The sequence below is a fragment of the Cavia porcellus genome, unplaced genomic scaffold (genome assembly GCF_034190915.1).
Source record: "Cavia porcellus strain 051 isolate PalLab524CR breed Dunkin Hartley unplaced genomic scaffold, mCavPor4.1 scaffold_1, whole genome shotgun sequence".
Classification (NCBI taxonomy): domain Eukaryota; kingdom Metazoa; phylum Chordata; class Mammalia; order Rodentia; family Caviidae; genus Cavia; species Cavia porcellus.
Window position 1 is genome coordinate 69,881,756 of NW_026947484.1, and position 20,151 is coordinate 69,901,906.

General features: G+C 40.9%; 1 protein-coding gene across 2 annotated transcripts in view; it reads right to left on the reverse strand.

Annotated features, from left to right (window-relative positions):
* Positions 1–443: 443 nt before the first annotated feature.
* Positions 444–20,151, reverse strand: part of Rorb (RAR related orphan receptor B) — a 179,345-nt gene continuing 159,637 nt past the window's right edge. For both annotated transcript variants that reach the window (XM_013155009.3, XM_063249712.1), the window contains exons 9-10: positions 18,899–19,011; positions 444–6,689 (exon numbers count right to left, since the gene is read on the reverse strand). In XM_013155009.3, the coding sequence (XP_013010463.2) occupies positions 6,534–6,689; positions 18,899–19,011 (269 nt within the window). In that variant the 3' untranslated portion in view covers positions 444–6,533. The remainder of the gene's footprint in view (positions 6,690–18,898; positions 19,012–20,151) is intronic.

The following is a 20,151-nucleotide window of genomic DNA, read 5'->3' on the forward strand; positions in this document are numbered from 1 at the left end:
GGTTCTGCCTCTGGAGAACTTAGCTTCTGCACTCCCCAGGTGTGGGCTGGAGCTAAGGTAAAAACATTAAATCTGAATGTTGGAAGTATACGAAAATCGTTTCTCTCAATCCTAAAAGCAAGGAAGCATTGTCAGGGATTTCAAAAATATTGGAAAGTCTCACTTTAAATCTAAATATCTTTTTTTTTCTTATAAATCGCTCATCATAAAATACTAGCCTTTTAAAGTCCTATGTGGGATGCAGGAAAAGCATCAGTTTCATGGGACCTGCTCCTGCCCGTGTTGCTATACTCACGACACCTTAGATCTTCCTCCCTCTCAGTCTCTCCCCTTCCCTCCCCCAGGTTCTTTACAACATTTATTTGGTGAAGGTCAGTTATGGCTTCAGCGAATTCATGGTCTGACCTCAGGTTATTAATAAGAAATAAACATGTACAAAAATATTTTGCTCATCAGAAAGTGGAGTTTGTTTTCCTTAAGCTAATCCATGCAGAAAGGATTTGGACAAAGCCATTTGTTACTAGGAAAGATGACTTTGACAACATTTTTCTTCTAACTTTTTTTTTTTTTTTCATATTGTTCAGTTCAGATAAGAGTTGGCGGTTCCTAAGCCAATCTGCAGTACAAATTCTTTGGAGCAGAGATAATTGACAGCCTTGTCCTTTTCTCAGTAGTATTACAAAAAGCACACACTTAACACCAACGACCTGTCAGGGTGCTTACACTGTTACAGCCGATTTCCATTAAAAAACTGAGAAGTACGGAACATTCGGAAAGGAAGCAAGTACATATTTGCTCTTTTTGTTTTTCTCCTCTAAAAAAATTGTTACAAAGTCTTATGCTTAAACAGAGACATAGAAAAATCAGTGTATCCACTGTCTCCAGTTATGTACAGCAAAAATTACAGAGACAGCGTACATTGTATCAGACCTTTCACAAGCATATATTAAAAGTAATTACATTTGAAAAAATATTTTTATTTTTCCTCTACATTTCTACAATACATACTCAGTTTTCTGTGGGTGTAATTTGCATTCTCGTGTGAAGCAGACGGTACTGTGTTTGGATGTGGGCTCTGTGGCTTTCAGCCTCTCCTGGGTCTTTGTGTCACTGTGACTGAGGCACGGGGCTGGAGGACGTAGTCGAATGTAAGGATTGCGTTACCCAGTCGGGTGCAGGTACTGTGTGTTTCCCTGAACTGGGCTCATTATATTCCAGTGCTTTATTTTTGGTCCTGAGAACCAAAATGGAGCTGCTTTCTGTGACCCACTGGAGGTCGTGCTTGTGGTCATGTGGGAGGCAAAGATCACTGGGGCCAATTTACTTTGGAGGACTTTCAGCAGCTTCGGAAAACAGTGCACAAACAGACAACCCCCCTGTGCTGCAGAGGAACCCATGGTCTGCACTTGAGAATGGGGAAGGACTGTGCTATCAGGATTGCAGAAGAAAGTCTTCAGATACGTACAACTATGGGAGAGGAAGAACTCATCACAGGTACTGAAGCCACATAGTTAAAGACACAGGTTGAGACGCAAAACCACAGAAGTTGTACACTTGACTTTCAGAGAAAAGTGGCAAGAAACCTAGCCTCCTGGCTCTCTGATGATGGGAGTTCAGACAAGACAAATAAAAGCATTCCGGAGCAGCCAGCGCTACACTGACCTGTCTGCATTCTCAGACTGCTAAGGTGTTCAGCTGGCCCCTGACTGTAAGTATCTGTAAGTGAATAGCGATCATTAAACATGGAAACCACAGAGTGAATCAGAAGGGTAAATCCCCTTTCTTCCCTGTCTTAGTGTAATTCCCACAGTGCCATTCTTGGTTGAGTCTCCCTAGGCTTGCTCCAGCTGAACAGGGTCCTAAGTTTGATTTTTGATTTAAGCCAGAGGTCAGAAGCTGGCAACCCACGAGACCCCCTTCTGTTCAGAGATGAGTTGGTGTGGTATCTCTAAATCACCTGCCGCCACTCACAGCTTGCAGGATTTTTATAAAATTCAGAAGCTGAAACAATCCGTTCCAGGTGGGGCATTTCCCACTGCACTGTCTCCCTCATCCGTACCTACGCCGTGGCCCTTTTACTTTTTTGAATTTTTACCCTCAGCTTTAAATGAACATAACCTCTGGTCCTGTTGTTAAAAAAGGCTGTTAACTCATTCTTGAGAGACCCTGTGGTCTCCTACAAACCACTGCGACCAACATTTGCAAACAGAACATTTAATAGCATCTTATGTAGAGCAGATGGTGGGTTTTCTCTCTCCTTTAGAAAGGATCACTGCAGACATGCATTTTAAAGTGTAGCTGTCCTACTGGAGGCTGCTTCTGTTGGGTACAGGCGTCCTCGCCTGAATTTACCACCCATTGCAGTAAATTCATGGGAAACAAAAGTTTAGAGAAGAAAAGAAAGAGGTAAAAAGTATTTCTTCTAATTTCCAAATGCAGCAGAAATTTTCCTCGAATGACACTGACATTTGCATCTAACGTGTTTTGGAAAACACACTGGTAAGTTTTAGGTTGTCCTTCAGACACAAGAATGGTTTTTGCATGCAAGCCCGATACAAATATCAGTGTAGACGGCAGGCGCTGATGCTCAGCTTTTTCCCTTTTCTCCAGTTTGGCTCGACTGCTACAAAGTTAGGTGTTGAACAAGCCAGTCAGCATGGAAATTACCTGCTCTCTACCTGGCGTCTCTTGTTAATATCCAGACTTCCTTACAGTTCAGGGTCGCTTACATTCTGCCAAAGAAGTCTAATTATCCAAGAGGCCATTGTAGTTTCTGTTTTACTTTGAAGCTCCAGAGACAGTGTTAAAGCAAGGGAAATCCAGAAAGGATGTGTTTTATAAACTATACCTCTAACCTACGCTTTTGGTTTAGGGGTAAAAAAGCCACAGAAAAAGGGACACAAGATGACCCAGTCCTAGGAAGCAGGGATGTATACGGGAAGTCAGATTAGATTTGGGATCCCTTTGTTCTCCTATTTTTCCTCCAACCTCTGCCCTTCTTTTTACAGACCACAGTGTATTCCCATGTGAGTTCACAGGGCTTCACCTCCTTGTCAATTTCACAGAATTCCAGTTAGATTTCTGTATTTTCCTTCCTCAGGACTTGTACAGGAAACTTGGATTTGCTAGGAGTTAAACATGCATATTCCTCTAAATGGGGCAGCTCGATTATTTGGCTCTTAACAGATTTTAGAAAATAAACTAAATTGTTCTTACACATGTGTAACTTTTAGCCAAATAGAGTCAGTTTGTGATGTGAATTTATACACAGTGGTCTGAAAGCCTTGTCAGAGAGGTTCTCTCATCGGCACCTTTAATTCATGCCATTTACATTTTGTTGTCATTATCCTGTTTTGTTTTCCCTCCTTCTCAATGTATCTTATTTTTTATTTTTTATTTAATTAAACATCCCTGAGCGGATACAGTGCAACATCTACATTAAAGTGATTGTCATTTACAAAGCGTGAAACGCACGGAATGCGGATCCCTCTTTCCAGCGCATGCCTTTCCGTGAATGTGTTGAGAACATTTGTTAGTTCTCGAGGGAGGGAAGGAATTAAGTGCTGGGGTTGCACTGCTAGAAAGCAAGTTATTCTTATCAAAATTTCAAAACACCTTGACATGCTGTTCAAGTGGTCACTGGCCAGGTTTTTTTTAAGGTTTTGTTATCTTAAAAAACTTCACTTGAATCTTTTTGAGGAGAAAATTTGGCAACTGTAGCCCAAACTGGAAATGTCTTTCTCAACCAAAGTGGCTGAGCGACATACTGGTTTCCACTGTGCTGTTCCGGTTCAGTTGCCAGCTCTATTTCCTGTCCCCTGGCTTCAAAAGGTTCAGGCTGTACCCGTGAAATGCTTACACTAGTGGAAATGACACTAATTCAAAGCCAGTACCTCCTGAGGCAAGTGTGGGGAACAATCTTTTTCCTACACCACCCATGGGACAAGGGAGGAAAAAAATTCTCTGTTCCTTCGTCAATTGAGCCAATTTCAATCCTCCAAGGTAAACTGGAGGCCACAAATGATTCCCTTTGCAACTGAGCAGGAGTTGCAGGCTGGTGATGGGAAACGCCAGGCCAGCAGAACAATGAAAACAAAGTTGGACCTAAGTTCAAAGCTCGAAGGGAAACACCAAGTAGACACATTAAGCATCGCCTATCACCAGCCAATCATAAAACATACATTGCATTTGGAAACAGCTTGGTTTAATTGAGTGCCTTCCATTACTCTGTTTTCCTAGCAATCAGTAAAGTAATCTTTCCATTAGAAGGAAATATGACTCTTGGAATTAATTCTTTATACAAAGAGCTAGCAGGAGTGACATTTACACCAAAAAGAATTGAGTCCCTGTAGCAGCATAATAAGCAGTCTACAGCTGTCTTCTTAGAACCAAAGGTAATTTGGTTCAATGTAGTTAAATTAATTGAATATAACAGTAGTTGAGAAAGAGATTCATTATTTTAAAGCCTTTTTGTTTTTCCCCAGTGGTTTGGAATTCATCAATCATGAGATGAGAAAAGGCTTCGTTTTCTAAAAGAAAAAGACTAACCCTACTGTTTTGATCATCAAGCAGGAGTTCTGAGGTGTCTTGGAGGTGACTCTCAACTATGAACTTCAGGGGAGCACAGCACATGAAAAAAAATCAGTCTCCATTGACTGAAATTTACAAAGTAGGGGTGTGTGTGCGTGTGTGTGTAGACTCACGTGTGTGTGGTGTCTACAGGTCTTTATGAGTGTGAGCTGGGCCACACACACACAAGAATGTAATTTATTGTCTTATACACAATGTCTCCCCTAACCTCCTTTTTAATCATCTTCCTTGGGCCAGATAAGACTACAGGCATCAGCCTCCAGGAAACAGGCAGAACATATGCCTTGGAATTTGTGCTTTTCTGATGCTAAAATGCACTGGAGATCTGATGCAGAAGGAAATGCTGGTATAAAAAAGTCCACATTTCCTGATTCGGATGTCACCAATGGGTTCTGTACTTTTATAAGTTGCTAGGACCAATCTTACAGTGGCTGGAAGATGTAACTTCAAACCACATGGGTAATAGTGTTAGCATGGGGCATATTAATTCCATAGAATAGATATATTTTTTCCAATTATCCATTTTTTGCTGTACTTTTAGAATAGAGTGTTTTGGAATTGAAAATAACTATTTGCCCCAGATGAGAAGGACACAGAAAGTCCCACTTCTCCCACCACTTTTTCTAACAAATGTATAATGAAAATAAATATAGAAATTATTTCTTTATTTTTCATGATTCTATTTCTGCCTATTTGCCAAAACATAGTTAGAGAGGAAATGTTTACATAAAATGGCACTGGGACCCTGGGTTTTGATTGAAGTTTTCATTTTAATTTTACTAGGAAAAAAATGCTGATGGTCATAATCCACAGGACTGTATTTTTTGGTTGACAACAACAAGCACCAAAGTTAAGTTTCTTTCACAACTGGAAATCCTAATCCAAAGAAAAAAAGGGTTTAATGTGTTTTTGTGAAAAATAGAAAATATAGAATTATTTGGTTGAAAAAAAATAAAAGTCCTGGCTTTTACAATATTATTTGCAGTCCAGTTCTTTTTTTGGATTTTTTTTTTTTTTTTTTTTTTTTTTTTTTTTGGTATTGGGGATCGAACTCATGACCTAGCACTTGCCAGGCAGGCGCTTATTCCATTAGGCTAAATCCCCAGCAGTCCAATTCTTAAAAACAGGAAAATGGCTCCAAATACTTCCCTTCTCCTCCACTATGTACCATCCTGACAAGGCTTTGATGTAATTGATAGAAATAGCATTTTTAAATAAAGGCCATGCATTATATTGATTCCTCTGTACACTTAGTCTGAATTGGTACCATCCTGCTGTTGACTACAGATGAAAACTCTGGCTGGAAAAACAAAACCCTGATTGTCTAACATAAAAGTAACAGATAACATAGAAGGTAAATAAAAGAGAGAGCCTGACCGAACCTCCATCGCTAGTAGGTATGGTATTTCAAGCCACAGTGCTTGTGCATGTATGAGTAATAGTCATATATAATATTCTCATATATTATATACTCATTACATACGTGCACAGTACTTTCCAAGACAGCTACAAATTTACACATGCATCAACTATCTAAAAACATAGAAATAGGTAAGCCTATTAAGTAGAATTTTCTTAAATTATATTTGAACAATCAACAGGAAAAGTAATCATGTAAAGTACCGCTCTGTTCTTGTATATATCTACAATAAAATTCTATAAACAGTTGTCTTCAAAACATACCCGAATAAAATTAAAAAAAGATAACACCCAGTGTCCTATATTTGTATATTTATGATCATTTCAAAAACAAACAAACAAAAGAGCCCCACTCAGGTGCATATTTACATTCTTCAAACTGTAGCGGTGAAAAATAATTCTATTAAGTGCAGGACATTCCTAGTGTTGCAGTAGTGACATTTTTCTCAAGTCTTCATGAAACACATTGCTGTTGTCCTAATGGAGACGCATTCCATGACTGTGAGGCAGTCCTCCGGTCCCCTTCATTTGCACACGGTGGCACAGTCAGGATTAAAGAGCTCCTTGTATAACGGAGGAAAGAGTGTATTCACTATGTCTGGATGAGACTGCTTAAATACCTGCAGCTTCTCCCCGTGCAAGTTGCACACAGCTGTGATGGTTGGAATCTTGGCTATTAACTGCAGAGGGGAGACACAGGGAGGGAGACAGGGATGGAAGCTCATTAGTGCTCTGGCTTATGAATCAGTGTCTTCCCTGGTCCCGGATAAAGGTAAATGGCTTTGGAAAAACTGTTCAGAATAAAAGCAGGCTCGTCTTCAGCGTCTCTTTACAACAAAACAACTCCCACCCCCAACTTCTAAGAGAAAAATCAAGAGAAAGAAAGAAAGCAGGACCAAGCTTCCAGATTCATTGCTCTTAAATAAAGTCATATGGGAGGCAGTCTGCTCTAATATTTACCAGTCGGTGCTCTAGGGCAGGCTGCCTGGGTCAGGATCCTGCTTTTAAAGTGGCTTAATCCCAGTGTGGCTGCCACGTACCTTCTGCCTCTGTTTTTCTGTTTATAAAGTGGGCTGTCCGAGAGTATCACCCTAACAGTGTTGTTGTGTAGACTGAGTCATAACTTGCATAAAAGCATTAAGCATGCTGTAGGCGTGAAGCATAGTTGTTAGCTAATATTACGATCCATCATTTCCTACAGATTCGTAAGACATGGATATTAGATTTTGACTTTGGAAGGTGATAATGTCAGCAAGTGTAACCAACTGTGTGGGGTACAATCCATCATTACCTGTTTTGCATGGCACTCAAATCCACTAAAATCACCTGTGTCCCTCAAAGTGTTTTCCAGTACAGGAATGAGGTGAAACATGTGCTTAGACAAGAAAGGAGTCTGGAGGCCCTGGACACTCAGCTCCCTGATGGAGGCATTTTAAAAATGAGCGAGAGAATACACATTTTATAATTGGTATTTGAGATATTTATGTCTCAAGCAGGCTGTAAGTTTTTGAGTTAATACCCAGAAGATAACGCTTTATAATAATTTTAAAGATTCACAGTTTGCTAAATGCTACATAGTTCTTAAGAGATGAACAATTCTAGCTTTTAAGATACTTATAACTTGGGAGCATTTCAAATCCATCGTGTCAAAATTAGCTTAAACAAATGTCCTTGTGATCAGGTTTCTGTGAGGAAGGAGACACAGTGTCACCAATAGCATGTTAAGGAAGGTAGCATGGTGCTCGCCCACCATATAGTTGCTGTATTATTCACTAGACATGTGGGTGTTAAAATGCAATGAAATCAAACCTGTCTCATCACCAATTAAGCCCATCACGCTGTCTACTCCTGTTCAGTAATGAGAATCCATTTCAGCCTTTGAAGTAAAAGAGGAAGTAAGTAATTATTTTGTGGTTTTTCAAAAGCAGAAATTTCCATTCTTTCATTAATTTTTCTTTTAACAACTAATCACTGTAAACTATGTTCTGAGCTATTTAAAAATAGCATCAGGCTTAAGAACTGCTGAAAAACAAAAGGAATCTAGAACACATAAAGGCCTTTGAGGACTCAGACTTTCCAACCTACCCAGCTCCACTGCTATTGACAGACAAAGAGACGTGAAAAAAAAAATGCAGAATATGCCTAAAGAATGGATGTTAGATTTTACATTAAGAGTCAAGTCTCTCTTGACATTATGAATTAAATTTTTTTCATTCATGATATGCCATGATTAATTGCATGTTTACTATGTAGCACACCCTCAGCTAGACAGCAGAATGCACAAAGCAGTTATGGTTCTTGTTTATAGTCTATGTGTGAAGACAGATGGGAATAAAGTTACCACACTGTCAAAAGCAGACGGAAAAACCACGGAGAGAGTCCTAGAGTGGTGGCTCAGCAGGGGTAGCTAATAGTATGTCCCAACTTCTTGTGGCAGGCTGGAGAAGGCTTTCTTGATCAGGTGACAGTGACTCTGACCTCCAAAGGAAGAGCAGACACACATAGCCACTGAGTGAGTGGAGATATGATTCACCCAGGATCACAGGCAAAGACACTGTGGTGCTTGCTGTGCTGAAGCGGGTGAAGGTAGCAGAGGGCTGGGTGGCAGTGGTGTAATTTGGGATAATTACAGAGAGACGTACGTGGCCAGATTACAGGAACCTATGTGCTTTGTATTACAGTGTTTGAAAGAATTTTAAGCAAATATAAACACAATCAGAAACTCATTCTGAAAGATTCACTTTGAGTCCAAGGTGGAAAACTGTCTTTTCTGTATCTTTCTGGTAAAGAGTGTATGTGTCCACTTAACCAGAGTCTTTTGGAAAATTATTCAAGATTTCTTAACCAGCTGGCTCACATAGAAAACTGCCACGATTTAGGAATGTTTCCTGCACATTACATTTCTCCCTGAAATAGCTATTGAATGCGGATGGTCTTTGAAAGCTTTCTACAATCATCTGCCATTGAATTGATGATGTGCAAATCTCCCGAAACTTCTGGATGCCACTCTAATGACCATCAATCTTCAGCGTGCAGAAGAAACACCTGCGCACTCCCTGAAAATGCAGGTTACTGGACGCTACTCCTAGGGATTCAGTCTCACTAAGATTCAGAAGAGTGCAGATGCTGTGTTTGAAACAAACTCTGGGCAAACACTGCTGTTGTGGGTCCCTGAAACAGACTCTGGTAAACACTGCTGCAGAGATTCAAATCTCATATGTTTACAATTGGCTTTCAAAAGTGAAGAGTAAACTCATTATATTTGAGACAGTTCTGTTAGCTGCACGTCAAGTTCTCTGGCTCACAGGAAGCAGACAAGGGCATTATTATGTCTAGAGGAAGTTTGTGCCAGCCTAGTTCTACCATATGGTGAGGGACAGGAAAGGACATTCGTGAACTCTCTGTGGCACACAGACACTGCACAGAGAGGGCTGTTTTAGGATAGAGAGTATGGGCTTTGGAGTCAGCCGGGGTGGGTGTGGACCCTTGCTCTGCCATTTACAGTTGTGAGACCTCGGGCAAGTCCCTTAAGCTCTCAGCTTCCTGATCAAGCCAGGTAGATGGATGGGGAGTGGAACAACCCCCTGCCTCTGAGCGCACACAAACCTTTGTGCAGTGATGCCTGATGGGCAGTGGAGACACGCACAGTGAGTGTCATGCGTCTACTTGTGCTCTTGTACTTCCTTCAAGGAGAGAAAGCCTCAGGGCTGTGATATTCAGTCAAGCGACGTGGAGGGAAGAACTCAGCTTAGCCCTTGAATCAAGCACCAAATCCCGAGTCTCAGTATACTGCATGTTAGTGCACGGGATAATTAGCCATTTACTTTCATTGAAATAAAATAAAATATAAAGATTTTGCTTTTCCTTATAGCAATCAAGTTGCTCTTCATATTAACTGGGATTTAGAAAGTAGAATTCTAGGTACTCTAACTCCTCAAGCATCTTTCGGCTCCTTGAGGGAAGAAGGGATGGTATAGGGAATTAAATGTGTAAAGTGATAATTGGAATCCTCCTGTAGCTGTTTGTTAGACTGAAAAGTAGGTAAGTAGGTGTTAGATTTGGAAAGAGAATATGGGCTCTTTCTCCTTGCTATAAAAAGCTGGCATTTTGTGAAGAGTTTTGTTCATCCTTACTTCTGCCCCTGTCTACAGGGTTCAGATCCTGTCTTACTTGCTCATCTGTAGAATGGGCTGGATGGCTAAAGAACACACAAACCACTGCGGCAAAGAGCACTGACAAAAGCAAAGCATGTCTTCAACCTCCGAGCTCTCGGAAAGGCTGTCTGAGAGACGCGGTCCACTCAGCTCTGCTGTAGGAAGTGCGGACCTGTCATTCTGAGGCCAGATGGGCCGGAGACTGCGCAAAGGCAGCAGCAGCTCTTGTCAGAGCCCAGGACGGTCTGGGGAGGAAGCAGCAAGCCATCGCTTATTGTTCATTAATGTTGTGCACCGCAGCTCAGAGACGCCCATTTCAAAGGAAGCCCAGCGTGGTCTCAGCAGCGGTTAATGATTCAACAACTTTTTAGACAGTCAGGGAGGTGATGCCAAAGCACTTGGAGATGCGGAGGTAGTCAGTTTCAAAGCATAACAAAATTCCCGCATGTTTACATAATCCTCATCGCAGAGGCAGACAGAGGGTTACCAAAGCCAGTGCCACACTCGTCTCCATTTTAGGACAAACATTTTTCATAAGAAAGAAGCTTTAGTTTATACCTGTAGGAATCTACAAGAATGAGAAACAGCTATTTGGGAAAAGATGATAATCCTATGCTTTGCCCCAGAGGGTGGTTTAAGCAGAAAATTCACAATTTGATAACTGGTACAACTGATGCTGAGAAACGGGACACACAAAGGATAAAACTAGCGATTGCATGCCGAGGGGCTTTCAGACCATCGGGAGACCCTGCGACCTGAAGCAAGAAGCCAGCAATGATTTGATCACAGTAGAAGAAACTCATAAAAGGAGGGTACATAAACTAAGGCTGAAAACACCCATTTCCACTCCTTTCTTCTTTGCTTCATTTCTTTCTGGCTCTGATTTTTGTTTAGCCAAAAGCTGACACTTAGGTTAAAATAGAAAGCATCGCCAAAGAGAGGTAAGCACAGAATGGAGATTCTGAAGACTCAATTCATTGTTCTCATGGGGGCAGAATTTCTCACTTTAGGTTCTATGATTATTTCACCATTATTTCAGTTGATTTTTATTTTTGCTTAAGCTATTTGGAACTGGTTCTTGTTTCTGTAACCAAAGAATCCTAATGAATTCATAAACTTGCAACTCGATGACTGAAGAATGATACCAAAACCTGTTTTCTCATTTACAGATCTTTTCATCTGATGGACAAATCTTGGGATTTCGGACTTGCAGACTTGCAGTGTACACTGGCAGACTACACTTGGCTCACACAGACTGGGACAATCTGACCTCTCAGAGGATTCCTGAAGGCAGTGGGCATGCGTTTGCCCTTCACCCCTCTCTTCTCTACAGCCACATAACACATATTTGCAATAAGCGTGAGTTGAAGTAGACAGCTATTCCAGGAGAGAGCAATGCTTCTCAGTATGGATTTAAACTTTAAAACACTGGGATCTTTTTTCAGTTGTTTCCTATAATTTTGACTACTCCTGAATTATTTTAATGTGTGTTTGTCACTGAGCAGAGAAGCCTGAGGGTACCTCTGGCATGCCCTGAAAGTGGGTCCCCAGGTATAATAAGTGGCATAATTCACTGAATGGTTTGCTTAGGATTTAAGAACTTTACAACACATGTGTCAGACTTTAAAGAACATGTGGTTTCATAAAGTATAAAACAAATACCTACCTGCCTGTCCAAGTGCAAAGGAGAGCGGGGAGGCTCAGGTCACAAGTTACGTCACCTGCTTAGGAGTCCCTCAAGTTCTAATTAGACGAATCATGCTAATTTCAAAATCAAATTGAACCCATATCTCTGCTAGGAATTCTGATTTAGCAAGTAGTACATAGCAAGAAAAATAAGCAAGATTCAGAATAAACATTCCATTATTAATCACAGCATGGTCTACTTTGATCTTACAGAGAAAGCAATGAACATCACCAGAGGGGCTTTTGTAGTTTCCACTGATTTCACAACCCAGTGTGGGCTGTAGATGCTGGGAGTCAATGTGAGTGTCTGTTTGCATCTGTACTCATAACATAAGGGTAGCCAGAAATGATTCCTTTCAAGTGAGATTCCAAATGTGAACGTGTACCATGTTTAAGTTTTCCATCTTTTAAGCTTTTGTATAGTAACCTGGCACTGGAGACAAGCTTATCTCCCAGGTTATAATGCAGTTTTGCTGTCTGTATGCTAGAAATGGTCTTGGATGTTAAGCAGGGCATGCATCTGTTGGCATGTATCTTTCTGAGCTCAGCCTCCTGCAATTCCCCATAGGAAGATGAGAACCGGCCAGGTGCCTGCGCACAACAGGGCGCTTTCTAAGCCTGTCAAACATTTAGGAGAAAGTGCATATGACTTAACTGCTCCGGTAGTGGAATTGGCCTAATTTGGTTTACATTCTGGCTCCTCCCCTCCTTGCAGGCTAGCTAAACTGGGGCGAGATACACAATCACTTCAATTTTCAACTTTCTCTTCGTAAAGGGGGATAATAAGGTTGTAGTGTTGAGGATAAAGCAGTGATCTACTGGGCATCTCTCAGCACCACGTAGGATGCATAGCAAATGTGCAATCAGCCTAATTATCCCTGCTGTATTGTTTTATCAAACACATGATTCTGATCATCACTGTTTTTCACTGTATTCATGAGGTACTTGGCTTTTTCCCTCCAAATCGTATGAACTTATAATAAAAATGATGAAACTGAGAAACACTTTCTAGCTCTTCCTAGTTCTACGTGAGTGTTTCTTTGGTGGCTATGACGTTGGAATCAGGTAGCTGTACGGTTCAGGCTGCAGACTTAGCCTACACAGTCTCTCACCTGAAAGGTGAACACATGCTTGGTTCCTTTTCCTAGGTAAAGGGCTTTCACTCAGACAGAGTGAGGGAGCCAGAGGGACCATGTCTCAAATAGGCAGGAGACATGAGTATTTTTCTTGTCTCAACTTTAGATTAGCAACTTGCAATAGAAATACAGGTGTCATCTAAAATTTTCTATTAGCCACAGTAAAAAAGCAAAAACAAAGAGATGAAATGAATTTTACAGTATATTTAGTGTAACTTAAAATAGTCAAATTAACTTAAAATATCACTTCAACATATAACCCTAAAAGTATGAATTAAATGTTTTATGTTCTTCTCAAGACTTATACTCTTATATTAAGACTTTGAAATTGGTGTACCTAAGCCTGGAGGCTGAGGAAGGGGCTTCTGTCCAGCAGGTGCTAGGGCAGAGAAGCCAGGACCTGCAGGGAACCCCTTTTCCTCATCTTCCTGAGGCTGCACGTGTGCTGTGCTGGGAAAATCGGGCCTTTTAAATCTCATCTGGATTCATATTGATCTTCTGTCTTTATGTCACAGCCTGAATGTGTTACGTTTTTGGAAAAGTTGAGGCTCTTCATGGTCCTGTCTCTTGTTCACCCTGGTGCTGTGCTGTGAAAGAGGCGCTGTCTCCTTTTGGAGACAGCAATGACTCAAGCTAAAGACTGGAGATGAAGCTGAGCCTCAAAGATCAGATTTGTCACTATGTGTGCAGTTCTCAGCCGTAGCTAACCTGTGACCCTGTTGCATTTCCTTACTGTGACCTGACCGTAGGATGAAGGAAGGTACTTGAGACATTTTTATGGGCATCAAGAATGTCAGAAGACACTGGAAAGAGACGGCCTACCAGGAACAGGAAGTGCTTTCCTGCTAGCCAGGAACAGGAAGAGGAGTGAGATTCTGGACTTCAGCACATTTACCATACACCCTTTTATATCTTGAAAGATTTGTTTCTGGTGCTGCAGGACTGAACTTAGAGCTTCACCTTGAGCTAGAACTCCAGCCTTTAAAGACGTTTTAAAAAAAATTTGAGACAGAGCCTCCCTAAATTGTTACGTTGTCCAGTTGAATTCAAACTTGTCATCTGCCTGCCTCAGCTTCCTTGCCTCTGACATCAAGCTTATATTCTGGAAGAATTTGAAAGAATTCATTGCATACAAATGTGGGACTAAAAGTACCCAGAACATGTGTGATGTGCTGACATCTCCGGCACACGGCAAGTCCCAAACATTTGGACACATTTTGAGAGCTGAGCAGAAGGCAGGCACTCTCTGAAGTGCTACAGCTGTGCAACATAACAAGCCACGGTCCTTCTAGGCCCGCCTGTGGAATGCTGAGTGAGCTCCGGGTTCGGAGATGTAAAGGTATTGTTAATGAGTTTATTTTTGTGTAGCTTTGAGCAAGAACTCAGCTCCAGGAGTGTTCTTCCTGCATGCAGAAGTGCTATGAAGAAGAAATGGATTACCCAGTGTTATCTCTTGACCCTATTTACCCAGGGGGCACAGAAAGAAGGGTCAGCTCAGAGGAAGGGTTGAACTGGAGGAGGTCTACATCAAACACATCTCTAGCTGCGGGCCTGATCCAAAAGCTGCTTTTAGGAAAGAGCAGGAAACACACACCGGAAAGCAGTCATTCAGATCCAAGTTTTGCTGTTCCTCCCTCCTGCTTCTGTCTTTCTTGTCAGGGCAAGAAGAAGGGCAGTTTTAGTGGTTTATAAAGAAAGCCCGTAGAACCAGAGAACCCACAGTCTGTGCAGTCGTTCATGCTGGACTCCCACCCTTTGACCTGCAGCAGCAATGGTCCTCCTGTTTTCAGTGGAGCAAAGGAGAGCACAAGGGGTCCAAAGCTCCGGAAGTCCTTAGCTAGGAAGAAAACCCATCAGGATGACTGGAAGCTGCCCTTCATGCACATGCAGAAGGAGTCCCTTCAAGGAGCCTAACAGAGATGCTGACTTCTGGGCACTGGCTTCATGAATGTTGTACCCTCCGTCACTGTGGGGCTGGAAGGTCATCTCAGAGGAAATGGCCATCGTGCACTGATGATAATTTGAATCTGAAAGATGTGGTGAAATCTGTCTTTATCATCACGTAAAGTGGCAAAACAGGACTGAACATTGGAAGGCAAAAGAAGATGTGAAGAAGAACCTTTGTTTTTCTTTTGGGTACCAAAGAATGTTCTATTGAAGGGCCCTTACAGACTATGTAATCCAACCTACTCATTTCCCAGACAAGAAAAATGAAGCCCAGAGAACAGATGGGCTTCCTCGTCTAGTCATATGGGGGCTTAAAAATATATATGTACATAGATATTTTTCATGAGCTCTAGTGAAAGTGACCAGTGTTATCTCATTTCCTGGCTTCTCAAATCCAGGATCCAGCCAAATCTAACTATTATTTATAGTCCAAATATACCTTATATTTTTCTCCTTCCTACCACCATAGTCCTATCACATGGGATGGCCATTCCTCACTCTCCCAACTTCCTAACTTTCATCTCTGGAAAAGATTTCATCCTTCAGTGGTTAATCTGTAGACTCTAACTCTCGGAAAAATGTTTCCTTGCTGAAATAACATTAATCTTTAATCACAACTCCATGATGAGAACATTAATCTTCTGCAACTTTGGAGCTAGAAGATCATCTCAATTGTCTGTCAAGGCAAAAACAACTAATATAGTAATAGCAATAGCACTTACATATTACTAATTATGAGCTGGGAAGCTTACTTATGTTTTATCTCTTTTAGTCTCCAAAATAACCACATGACATAGGTAATAAAATCAAATTGTACAGATGAGAACAAGTAGAGATGGACAATTTGAATCAGGTGTTTAAGGTCACTCAGCTAGTGGTGGCGCTGAAAGCTTATTTTAAATATGCTATGTATCACCATTCTGCTGAGGAGAAGAGCAAGCTAGATCATTTAATGTTTTTTCTAATCTCAAATCCCCCTCTCCCAACCAAAAAACTGATTAATATTTGAGGACTAAAACTTTCTAGTTAATGGATACAGAATCCCTGAATTTCTAAACTTTCTGAAGGTTGAAGTTGAGTCAAAAATATAAAGCATTGCTTCCTAAACTTTAATTTCAGTCAGTGAATGTGTTGGAGACGTGTTTTGCTAGGATGAAGTTCAATGACAGTGTAAACCCTGTACCTGTATCTTGATGTCTGTTACAACTGGCCAGGCTCAAACTGGTCAGGCAAATAGTCCTTTGTACATTATGAAGAAGGGAGAGTTACCTTCTCCACTGTCCTGGAGATTACAGCTGAGCCTCTGGACTCTAATGCAGTATTTTAGATATGGATGGGTTTTCTGGAGATAGATTTTATAATGTTCACTGTACTCTTCACAGATTCCTTGAATAAGAGATATTAATAAAGGTATGATGGTGGCAGAAAATCTCCACAACTATAAAAGTACAAGGAGATTTTCTGAAAAGATGAAGAGAAGCCATAGCAGGGTGGAATACTTTCTTTTGGATTTAAATAAAACAATCCTTTTTGGAGTTCAATGATAGAGCATCTACTACAGTTTGCATTTTAAATGTCCCCCAGAGGCCCATATACTGAAGGGTTGGTGCCCATCCCCAGGTCCTGCTGGGAGGTGGTAGAACCTTTGATGGGGATATGGGGGCCATGGCCTCTTCTCTTCTCTCTCTTTTTCCCAGCCACTATGAGGTCAGCAGCTTTTCCCATAACATTTTCTCCTCCATGATGAGAACACCACAACAGAGGTCCTCAAACAACAGAGCCAACCACCACAGACTGAAGTTTTTGACACCATGCACTGAAATAAAACATCCTTTTTGAACCCGTTTATGTCAGGTTATTTGTCATAGTAAAGGAAAACTGACAGATGCTGTGTATTATATATTGACACTGTGCTTGTCCTCAGAGTATTAAAACAGGTGGAATCAAAGAGATTCACCTCCAGCTCTCATGTTTTATGACAATCTGAGACAAATAGAGTCCCTTATCTGACTGAGTCCATGCAACTCAGATCTGAGAAGGAAGAGATCAAGTTGTGATTCTGTTTATAATCTCTTCACGTTAGCTCAAATAGATCACGGTAAGATGATGAATGGTACAAGAGAAGGGTCCATATAAAAGTCTAATATCTCATGTAGCCTGTGGAAGCAACCCTTGGCCACCTGGATCCATGCAGTTTTATGCAGGAAATGAACCTCTGCTAATGTTTCATCTTGTTCCCAGCTTTGAAATATTACCCTTTATTTAAAAAAAAAAACAGTATTGTGTATTTTTCCCACTAAAGATAGAGACAGGAGAGTTAGGCTGACCTGTAATCAATGTTGTAATTTGTTCTGGAACATCTCTAACCTTTTATTTTTCTGTTTTTTTTTCTAAAACATCAAATAAAGCCCCACTAGGACACCAGGACAGAGGAAGGAATAAGCACAAACATTTTACCTTCCCAGGACATAAGCATCATAATCTCATAACACATTTGTACAGGGCTGAGAATCTGTAATTGTCATTCCATAGATGTTAAGAAAAGGCTTGCTGAGCAAACAGACAATCTCTCCAGGCAGAATAGTGAGAACTTTCCTCTAATTCTATTTTTCCCAAGACCTTAACGTTAGCACGATAAATATCAAGACCAAAGTCCTTGGGAGATCTCACATGCAAGAAACACACCTCCACATTCATTACGCCAATGAATTTCTGCATGTATGTTACCAGGCAGCTGTAGAGAAAATACCCATATTCATGTTATTATCTTTACTTCCTGAGAAAAATTTAAGGTATAGACAACATGTTACCTGTCCTTCCTCGCATATGGAATGGAAAGTTACGTCAAAAAGAACTATTGCTGTACAGTGAGCAGGGAAGTGTTCTTCCTGGTGATGCGTTAATTTTAACAAAATGTTACCATAATGAAGCGGCATATTTAACTCATGGAGGTTTTTTATAGCAGTTCTATGTGCAAAGTAAAATCTGATGATGTCTCCAAATAGACTCTTTACCCTTCCTCCCCCTATTTAAATAAAGAACTTCAAGGGCAGAGTGGGAAGGCTTAATGATAAAAATATAAAGAGTAGGATTTCTATTATTTTTAACCAAGAATAAGCTCAGTCTCCCCATTTCTTATTGTTTCTAAGTCCAGTTTCTAAGAAATCAGAGATAATCTGAAATGATAGTGTCTTTGTAAAAACACAAATCCTAGTTTTTAAGAAATCGAAGTTAATGTAGGATTTAAAAATAATGCTGACTGTCAACCATGGAAAATTACTTCTTCCTTTTGTGATCATCTTACTTTGGTAAACAGCTTCTCCCCCTGCTCATAACCATGAGCATCTTCACTAAGCTAAGTCAAGAAAATAGCGGCAAGCGGCATGTTTGTCCTGCGATGCTTCCCCATCTTGAAAGAATCCCAAGGCAAGTCATTTCTTAAGAGATCAGAGTTGAAGGGAAACTTATAAGGTGTCAGCCTAATCTTCCATTCTTGGGTCTGACTGATATTCCCAACACAACTGAGTGGTGAACGGGCAGAAACTCCCTGACTATGACAGTGATGGGGGACTCACCACTTCACGGTTAGTTGTCCACCCCTCTGTTCACTGAGTCTCCCCATTCACTGCATCTTTCTTATTTGGAATAAGAGTCTATTTGCTCTTAACTTTCGCCCAGGCCTGGCTCCTCAGGTGGTGCAAAGTCGAAGCCTTGCTTCCTTGTGGCTCTGATGAGACACCCACAATTCCTTTGATTTGTCCTCTGGTACCTCGAGTTTAGATCTTCAGTATCAACCTTCTCTGAGAAGGCTCGCTGCTTCTCAAGCTATCATTTACCAGCCTCCCATTACAAAAAGTACACAGCTTAGCATTCATGCAGCTTTTAATAGCTTTCAGAAATTTTTGCCACTGAGAGGATTTCCTTGCCCTCTTTCAGTGACGACGGGTTTGTGATCTGAGAACCTACCTTTGCTAATGTCTCATCATCCAGGTGATTCTTCTGAATCACATGTTGAAGTGCAAAATAAATTTTTTCCTGAAGCTTCTGGACCTTCCTTGGTTCTATCAGCCAGGCTCGGTCTAATGATGCAAAACAAAACAAGAAGAAGAAGAAGAAGAAGAAGAAGAAGAAGAAGAAGAAGAAGAAGAAGAAGAAGAAGAAGAAGAAGAAGAAGAAAGGAATGGAACATAAGCTATGTTTTATCTCATCTACTTATATAAGTCCTGAGTTTCACATGCATTCTAAATTAACTAGTTTTAAGTTTCTAAATTGTTTGCGAAGACTTATTATTATGAATATAAAGCATAAATATTTTATTAGAAATCATACCATGATGCCAGTGATACAAAATGTAATGCAAAATATAATCTCTTTAGAGGAAAGGATACAATAAATCCCCTGCATGTTTCTTACTGTGTGTGACAGTTTACCTCTCTCTGACTTTCTCTGGACAGACACTTAGATTTTCTTTCCAAGTAGACATTAGCAATTTGTGTAGAAATGGTTTATAGAAGTCAAGAAATTCTATTATACAGGAATGTTATTGGTATTCAGGATTTCTTCTCACGTTCCTCTTTTATCATATATCACAGTGAAGATATAATTTATACAGCATAAACGTGAGTTGACTTCAAAAATTCACTACTGAATTCCACTTTTCTATACTGAATTTTTAACTGGTAGATAAGGTAATCTCTCCTCCTCTCCTTCCATTTTTCCTTCCTCTCTCTCTTCCACACATATTTTATTTGTTCCTCCTCCTCTTTTCCTTTGAGCCTAGAAGCTTCATGCACTGGGGTGACAAAGCGCAGACCAGCGTCAATGCCTTCATTTGGTCTTTCAATGAAGGGATGCCAGGAATCTCCAAAGGCTGAACAATTACTTACGGAAAAGAAGCTGGACATGATCTTCCTGGACACAGTTCAGGTCAGGTGAGAAACCTGACTCTGTAACCCTAGCCCGGGTAAGGACAAGTCCAGCCAGGAGTTAAGCAGACCCTTACGTAAGTAAGCACAAAGGCCTTCAGTGACAATTGTCAATCAGAATAACTTAGGCTTCCCTCTCTCTCCCTTCCCTAAGCTATCTGGAGCTGAATAGATGGTGGCTACTGAATCAAGGATCTGGGAAAGCATGGGTCTGGCGTCAGGGGGACACAGGCTGAAGACAGATTCACCCTCTCCTGAAGGTGTCACTGAGGCAGGGTGGCAAAAGGGGTGTTT